This window comes from Nothoprocta perdicaria, unplaced genomic scaffold (assembly GCF_003342845.1).
Source record: "Nothoprocta perdicaria isolate Ctin4 unplaced genomic scaffold, notPer1 scaffold_398, whole genome shotgun sequence".
In the NCBI taxonomy this organism is placed as follows: Eukaryota; Metazoa; Chordata; class Aves; order Tinamiformes; family Tinamidae; genus Nothoprocta; species Nothoprocta perdicaria.
Genome location: NW_020455641.1, coordinates 290,657 through 299,029, shown reverse-complemented (window position 1 = coordinate 299,029; position 8,373 = coordinate 290,657). Strand labels below are relative to the sequence as shown.

Genomic DNA, 8,373 nt, shown 5'->3' with positions numbered 1-8,373 from the left:
CCCCGCATGTCCCCACTCACCGCCGATCCTTTGGCGCCGGGGATGCCGTCGGTGCCGGGGTTACCCTAGAGGGGGAGACGCTGAGGGGGGGCCCTGCCTTGTCCGGGCGCCCCCAGCCTCAGTTTCCCCACATGTGCCAGGAGTGGGGGGACACCAGGGACACCCCCTTTGGGGCAGGGGGCACAGGGTGACACTTACGGGTGCTCCGGCGGGGCCGGGAGAGCCAGGGGTGCCGGATTCGCCGCGGGGGCCCTGGGCACCCTCGGGTCCTCGTGCGCCGGTGGGTCCAGCTTCACCCTATGGGGACACAGAGGGGAGGTTGTTGGGGGGGTGACGATGGCAGCGGAGGGGGTGGGGACGGTGGTGGCACCTCACCTTGGAGCCGGGGGCGCCGGGGAAGCCGGGGGCTCCGGCCGGGCCGACGGGACCCTGGGAAAGAGAGGAGGGAGCGTGGGATGCGCGGGCGGGCAACGCGGAGCGCGGCACGGGCACGGGGACGGAGAAGCCCCTTCACTTACGGGGGGGCCGGCAGGTCCGGGGAGGCCGTCGTTGCCACGAGCACCCTGGGGGGAAGATGGGTGACAAGGGGACAAGATGGGGCACGGGGGTGACACCGGCCGAAGCGGAACCACCCCCGCGTGCAGCACCGAGCGCGCCCGGTCTGCTCGCCCCGAATCCCGGGATACTCACGGCAGCGCCGGAGGGGCCGGGACGTCCTCGCTCGCCGGGCAGCCCGCGGGGACCCTGCGGGGGGACACGGCGGTGGCAGGGGGGGCCCCCACACCTGCCACCCTCCCCCCCAAAACGTCACCGCGCCCCAACTCACCATGGGGCCGGGTGACCCGTTCTCGCCCGGGGAACCGGATTCACCCTGAGGGGAAAAAAAGCGGAAAAGGGTGAAACCTGCTCGGCCATTGCACGGTCCCTTTGGAGCTGGCGGGGCCCGATACCACGGGGATGGGCTCCAGTGTGTGCCCGCTCATCCCGGCTCCTGTGCCCCGATACCACGGGGATGGGCTCCAGTGTGTGCCTGCTCATCCCAGTTCCCGTGCCCTGACACCACAGGGATGGGCTCCAGTGTGTGCCCTCTCATCCCAGCTCCTGTGCCCTGATACCATAGGGATGGACTCCAGTGTGTGCCTGCTCATCCCAGTTCCTGTGCCCCAACACCACAGGGATGGGCTCCAGTGTGTGCCCGCTCATCCCGGCTCCTGTGCCCCGATACCATAGGGATGGACTCCAGTGTGTGCCTGCTCATCCCAGTTCCTGTGCCCCAACACCACAGGGATGGGCTCCAGTGTGTGCCCGCTCATCCCGGCTCCCGTGCCCCGACGCCACGGAGATGGGCTCCAGTGTGTGCCCGCTCATCCCGGTTCCTGTGCCCGGATGCCACGGGGATGGGCTCCAGTGTGTGCCCGCTCATCCCAGTTCCCGTGCCCCAACACCACGGGGATGGGCTCCAGTGTGTGCCCGCTCATCCCAGTTCCCGTGCCCGGATGCCATGGGGACGGGCTCCAGTGTGTGCCCACTCATCCCGGCTCCCGTGCCCCGACGCCACGGGGATGGGCGCTCACCTTGGCTCCGGGAGCTCCTGCCTCTCCTTTGGCGCCGTCCAAGCCGGGGTAGCCCTGGAGGAGAAGGGAGGGGACAGAAGGGAGCCGGTGTCACCCACCAGTGGATCAGGGCCCCGGCGGGGACTGGGGACAGGGACTCACACGGTGGCCTTTCACTCCGGGCAGTCCCGGTGTCCCAGGGAAGCCGCGAGCACCCTAGGAGCAAGCGGAGACAAGGTCAGGACGGCAGCGGTGGCACCGGGGTCCCTGCACCGGTGGGACGATGCCATGGAGGGGACACGGATTCGGCTGGATGCAGCCTCACCTGGGGGCCGGGAGCGCCACGTTCACCGGATTTGCCGGGTTTTCCTGTCTCGCCCTGCCAGGAAAAGAGGAGAAAACGGGCTGGGAAAAAGTGGACCCCATGTGGCAGGTAACGAGCTGCTCGTTCTCAGCCTCCGTGGCAAAGAGAGGCGGCCACCGACGGGGCGCACTTACATCGTCACCAGGTTTCCCAGGAGGTCCTGGCGGTCCCCGGGGACCCATGGGACCCTGGAAAAGGCAGAGCAGGATGAGCGGGATGAGCAGGAGGATCACTGGGGTGGGAGCTTCCTGCCGGAGCCGCTTCGCGAGCGGAGGGCTCATCCCAGCTCCGCATCCCGATACTCACGGCAGCGCCGGGCTCTCCGGGCTCTCCGGGGTTGCCTTGAAACCCTTGCGGACCCTGGGCAGGACACGGAGGCGTCAGGACCCTCCGTGGAGGCACCGGAGCCGCGACGCGGGTGCGGGACGGGACAGGTACTTACGGGAGAGCCGGTGGGACCGGGAGGGCCACGGGGTCCCATGGGGCCCTGGAAAGAGGGGCAGAAAGAGGGACATCAGGGACAGGTCCCTGGCCCCATTTAGCACTTACCGACTGGCCCCGGCAGGAGGCGAGTTCCTGCAGGGAATTTTACCGGCTCGCCGGAGCAATCCCCCTCCCCTTCCCAGCTCCCTCCTGCCGCTAACCCCAGCTTCAACCCGGCTGCGAATGCCAGGGGGATTAAGTCATCCCAGCGCTTCCCAAGGCCTGGGCAGCACCCGGCAGGCGGGGACAGCGGCGGCATCCCTGGTCCTGCAGGATGTCCGTGTCCTGGCACCAGCCCCAGTTCCCACCGAAAGCCCAGCTCTGGCATCATCCCAGTTTCTTGCGGAGCACCCACATTCCAGCATCATCCTCATTTCTCATGGAGCACCTGGCCCCTGAGGCCATTCCCCACGGATCCCCCATCCCAACCAGCACTCACAGTCCCCATGGATCCCTCACCTGAGGTAGCCTCCATATTCCCAACGGATCCCTCATTCCCACCAGCATCCCCATTCCAGTGGATCCCCCATCCCAGTCAACCTCCCCATTCCCCAAGGATTCCCCAGCCGCATCCCCATTCCCCATGGATCCGCCAGCCCCATTCCCGGCCGCAGTACCATGGGTCCCTGCATGACGCCCATCTGCGCCCCTCCGGCCTTCTCATCAAAGCCGCCTGCCATCTGCGCCGCGAAGTTCTGCGGGAAAGGGCCCGGATGAGCCGCGTGGCGGGAGATCCGGGACGATCCGGCCGCCCGCGGCTCCCGCTTCTCCGGTACTCACCCCGCCGAGGCCAGGGGGGCCGGGCGGGCCGGGCGGGCCGGCGGGGCCGGGGTTCCCGGGGGTGCCGGGTTCTCCATCCCTGCCCCGGGGTCCGGGAGGGCCCTGTGCGGGAGAGACACCGAGGTTGGAAAAGGGGGAAGAAGGATGGCTGGGCATGCCGGTGCCCACTCCGATGGATACGGGATGCGGCATCCAACCTGTGGGATGCTCCTGACACCCCCAAATCCTCTTTCCCATGGCAGGATGCTCCTGCTCCCCCCAAATTCCCATGTACATGGTGGGATACTGCATCCTCTCCCCAATTCCCAGGCCTCGGGCAGGATGCTCCCGCCTGCCCGCCGTCCTCCCCACCAAATTCCAACACTCCAGCTAGCATATTGCATCCATCCCCACATTCCCAAGACTCCACATCCCTCCCCAAATTCCTGTGCCCATGGCAGGACACTCCTGCTCCCCCCGAACCCCCATTCCCATGGTGGGGTGCTCCTGTCACCCCCACATCCCCAGGACATCATGGCCACCCCCAAATTCCCATTTCTACAGCAGGATGTTCCTCCCCCCCGGCCCCCCTCAAATCCCTACATCCTCAGGGGGAACCCAATAGTGCCCCCCAGTTCCCGAGGCATTCCCGGCGGGAATGGCACCGCTCACCTTCTCTCCTTTCTCCCCACGGTCCCCTCGCTGTCCCTGCTCTCCTGCGGGACCCTGGGGGGAGGTGACAAGGGGGGGGGGTCAGGGCGCTCGGGCGCCTCCCCCCCCCCAGCTCATTCCCCTCCTCCAAACATTCCAGCAATGCCGGCGCTGCGGAACGCGCTCCCACCTGCGGTCCCGGAGGCCCTCGGGGTCCTACGACCTGCGGGGGACGAAGGCACAAAGTCAAGAGGTGGGGGGACACCGGAGGTCCCCAAGGGGGGGCGAGGGGGGCGGGAATCCGCACTTACATCTTTGATATCTCCAGGTTCACCTTTCTGTCCCTGGAATGCAGAGCTGGAATGAGCAGGATCCCTGCGCCCCCATCCCCGCCTTTCCTAGGAGACCCCTCTCTCCATCCCAATCTCTCCCCTCTCCCCATCCCAATGATTTTGGTGTTAATCCCCAAATTTTGGCATCTCACACAAGGGTGATCCCTCTGGGAGTGACAGATTTGTATGTCCAGCTGGCATCAGGCCACGTTATTTTGGGGGAAAACATGTAGGAAATGGGGCTCCCTGTGCCATGGGTGGGGGGTGGAATTCAGTCTCACCTTGGGGCCAGGTTGTCCTGTTTGAGGAAAGAAGGGAAAAAAAAAAGAGAGAAATTAGCAGAAATTAGAAACAGAGGTGAGACGTTCCCATGGGGAATGCAGCGGAAAGGGGGTGGAAATGGGGCTGGGAGTGGGGGGAGCACCCACAAAGCCGGGGCAGAAAGCGGGACGGGGCCGAAGCGGGAAGCGGCGGCGGGGCCGGAGCCCCGCGGGTCGGAGCGACCGGCAGCGATCCGGGCTCAACCCTTCGTCCCGCCGGGAAAGGGTTGGTGCAAAAAGGCAACTTCTGCTCTGGAGGGGCGTTCGGGGCATCCTGGTATTCCCGGTCCCTATTCCTGGTCCCTAAAGCCGGACGTGAGGCCGGCGTTGCCTCCAGGGCCATTTCTTTTAAACTTTTTTTTTTCTTTTTGTAATACATGTATTTATTTATTGTTATTAGGGTTTTCGTGCAGACCGCAATGTTTGAATTTCCCTTTCAGGCTGGCCCTTCCGGAACCGCCGCCCGCGGCAGGAGCTGCGGTTTTCCCAGCTCTGCTCACTGGAAAAGCCGGCGGCTCCCTCACGTTCCTGGCCTGAAAACGGGGTTTTCTAGGGATACGAGGAAACCCCGGCTTGGCGCTGCTCGGCGCCTCCGAGGCCCGTGGGAGTTTTCCATCTGGCACCCAGCCTCCTCTTCCAGAGGCAAAGCCTCCCTAGTCCTGGGGCAAAATCTCCAGGTCCTGGGGCGAAACCTCCCATTTTGAGGGTGAAAACCCCATTCCTGGGGCAAAACCTCCCATTTTGGGTGTAAAAATCCCATTCAGAGAGAGAGAGGAAATGAAAAAAAATAAAATGAGGGGCAAAACCTCCAGTTCCTGGGATAAAATGTCCCCATTTGGGAGGTGAAAGCCCCAAAACCTCTCATTTTGGGGGTAAAAAATGCAATCTGGGGAGAATAAACAAGCACACAAGCAACCCTAGGGTGCAAATCCTTATTCCTGGGGCAAAACCTCCTATTCTGAGGGTTAAAAGCTCTGTTCCTGGGACAACCCCCCTCTATTCCCGGGGCGAAAGCTCCCGTTGCCGGGACAAGCCGGAGCAGAAGTTGCCTTTTCCCAGCGGGCGGCCATGGATGAGCCGGGGCAGCTCATCCATCGCTGCCGCCCGAGTCCGTTCTCTCCGGTAATTTATTTATGGGAGGGAAATAAATAAATTCCGACCGCTGGCAGCAGGCTGGTCAGTGGGGCAAATGGGGCAGCACTCTCCGAAGGGGATTTCGGGGCTGGGGCAGTCGCGCAGCTCCTCGCAGATGATCTCGTCGCAGAGGACGGTCCCCGTGTCGCACACGCAGATCCGGCACGGCTCCGGCTTCCACACATCCTTATCGCTATAGCTCTGCCCGTCCTGCACGCAGCTGCCGGCCTCCTCTGCGCCCAGGGCGGCGCGGGGGACGGTGGCCGCGCACGGGGGAGACGTGGCGGGGATGGAGGTGGTGGCCAAGGAGGGTGACGGCGAAGGAGATCGATGGCGAAGAGGTGGTGGGGAAGGAGGTGGAGGGGATGGAGATGATGGGGATGGAGGTGATGGGGATGGAGGTGATGGGGATGGAGGTGATGGGGATGGAGATGATGGRGATGGAGATGATGGGGATGGAGAACATGGGGATGAAGGTGATGGGGTTAGAGTTGATGGGTTGGAGTTGATGGGGATGGAGATGATGAGGATGGAGGTGATGGGGATGGAGATGATGGGGTTAGAGATGATGGGTTGGAGTTGACAGGGATGGAGATTATGGGGATGGAGATGATGGGAATGGAGAACATGGGGATGAAGAACATGGGGATGGAGAACATGGGGATGGAAAACAAGATCAAGGGGAAAGAGAGGGAGAGGATGGAGAGGATGGGGTTAGAGTTGATGGGGTTGGAGTTAATGGGAATGGAGATGATGGGGACGGAGAACAAGATCAAGGGGAAAGAAATGGAGAGGATGGAGATGATGGGGATGAAGATCAAGGAGAAAGAGATGATGAGGATGGAAATAATGGGGAAGAGATGGTGGGGAAGGAGATCAAGGGGAAAGCGATGATGAAGACGGAGATGAGGATGAAGATGAGAGGAAGGAGATGGTGGGGATGGAGGTGGTGGTGAAGAATATGATGGCAAAAGAGATCAAAGGGAAAGAGTTGATGGGGATGGAAATTATGGAGATGGTGGAGAAGATGGGATAGAGATGATAGAGAAAGATTGAGGGGGAAGAGATGATGGGGATGGGCAAGGTGGGGGAAGAAGTTGGAGATGGTGGTGAAGGAGATGGTGGTGGGGAAGGAGATGATGAGGATGGAGATGAGGAAGAAGAAGAGGAAGAAGTGGGGGAGGAAAGGAGGGAAGAGAAGAGGAAGAAAAAATGAAGAAGAGGAAAGACACAGGGAAGAAGGGGGGGAAATGGGAAAGGAGAGGGAGAAACAGCATCACGGCATCGGCACGGCTGGCAGCACTGCCCCCCCGGCCCCCAGGGTGGCCCATGGCGGGGGAGAGACGGGGGACCCCGGGTGCGAGCTCCCATTGCAGGGACACAAGCGGCACCGCATGCAGGAAAATAACCCAAATTCAGACTAAAAAAAAAAAAAAAGAGTTTCTTTTTTTAAATATATCAACTAAAACCCTCCCGCGTGGCCCCCCTGGCAGCAGCGCCGCTGGCTGGGCCCCCGGCGCCTGCTTTTCTCATCAGGTGCCGGTGGGGACCGGCGGGCGCGCGGGGCCACCGCGGTGGCCCGGGCTGGTGGCCCTTTGGGGGCGGGGGCGGGGGGGCCCGCAGGGAGGCCCTGTGTGGGCTGGGGCAAGGGGGGGGGTCCCGGCTGGGGGGTGGGCGATGAATGAGGCTCTTTCACGGGCGCCCGCGGGGACATCTGGAAGCCATCGGGGCCGCTGCGCAAACAGAGCGGCACAAAAGGGGGATTGAGGCCCCCCCGGCCCCCCCTCCGCAGGGGAGGAGGAGGACCAGGAGGAGGAGGAAGGCCAGACCCCCCCCCCTTCCCTCCTCCTCCTCCCGCTGGCGCCGGCGCGGGAACGGGGCCCCTCGAGGACCGCAGGGACCGGGGGGACCGCAGGGACCCCCCCACCCCAAACTCCTCTTTTTTTTGGATTAATTTTCCCTGGCCAAACTCTTGGGAGGGGGAGGGGGGAGCAGGTTTTGGGCAGCGGGGGCTAGGGGGGTGAGAAGGGGTGACGGAGCCGTGGGAAAACGGAGTCCCCCCCCCCCCCCAACACTGTCGCGTCGCCTCCACGATGTCCCCACCGCCCCGGACTGACTCCGGACTGGACCCCAGGGTGCCCGAGGAGGCCCCCGCTGGCCCAAACTGCCCCCTGGTGTCCCCAACTGCCCCCCGCGCTCCTCATGCTGCCCCCTCTGCCCCCTGGGACCCTGTCTCATGTCCCTTACATGCCGTCCCCGCTGTCCCCCACTATCCTCACGCCAACATCACCGTCCTGCACTGTCCTCCAGTGTCCCAGGTTGTTCCTAACTGTCCCCCACTCTCCGTATGTTGTCCCACATGTGCCAGGGGTGCCCCTTCCCTTCTGTCCTTATGCTGTCCCCCTCCGTCTCCCACTTTCCTCACGCAGTGTCCCCCCTTTCTCACACTGTCCCCCACTATCGCTCTGTTCCGTCTGCCTCCCTCTGTCCTGAACTGTCCCCCACTCTCCTGACACTGTCTCTATGCGGACCCGCGCTGTCCCCCTTCTGCCGCTGTCTGCCCCAACTATTCCGTCCTCTTCCCACTCTGTCCCTACGCTGTCCCCCGCTGCCCCCCACTATCCTTATGCTCTTCCCTCCTGTCCCCCGCTCCTCGCCGCCGTCCCCCCGTGTCCCCCTCCCCAGCGCCCCCCGAGGGATCCCGCCGCGGGGGAGGGGACATCCCGGCGGGGGGGGTCCCGGCCACTCACGGAGGTCCCGCTGCTGCGCGACGACGG

General features: G+C 63.7%; 2 protein-coding genes across 2 annotated transcripts in view; one reads left to right on the top strand and one right to left on the bottom strand.

Annotated features, from left to right (window-relative positions):
• COL2A1 (collagen type II alpha 1 chain) overlaps positions 1-2,490 on the bottom strand; it is a 12,633-nt gene extending 10,143 nt beyond the window's left edge. Inside the window, exons 1-12 of the mRNA XM_026045057.1 lie at positions 2,360-2,490; positions 2,224-2,277; positions 2,052-2,105; positions 1,879-1,932; positions 1,716-1,769; positions 1,575-1,628; positions 827-871; positions 691-744; positions 519-563; positions 376-429; positions 199-297; positions 21-65 (exon numbers count right to left, since the gene is read on the bottom strand). Of these exons, the coding sequence (XP_025900842.1) occupies positions 21-65; positions 199-297; positions 376-429; positions 519-563; positions 691-744; positions 827-871; positions 1,575-1,628; positions 1,716-1,769; positions 1,879-1,932; positions 2,052-2,105; positions 2,224-2,277; positions 2,360-2,398 (651 nt within the window). The 5' untranslated portion in view covers positions 2,399-2,490. The remainder of the gene's footprint in view (positions 1-20; positions 66-198; positions 298-375; positions 430-518; positions 564-690; positions 745-826; positions 872-1,574; positions 1,629-1,715; positions 1,770-1,878; positions 1,933-2,051; positions 2,106-2,223; positions 2,278-2,359) is intronic.
• LOC112952280 (zinc finger protein 239-like) overlaps positions 1-8,373 on the top strand; it is a 108,944-nt gene that overhangs the window by 57,952 nt on the left and 42,619 nt on the right. The window lies entirely within an intron of this gene.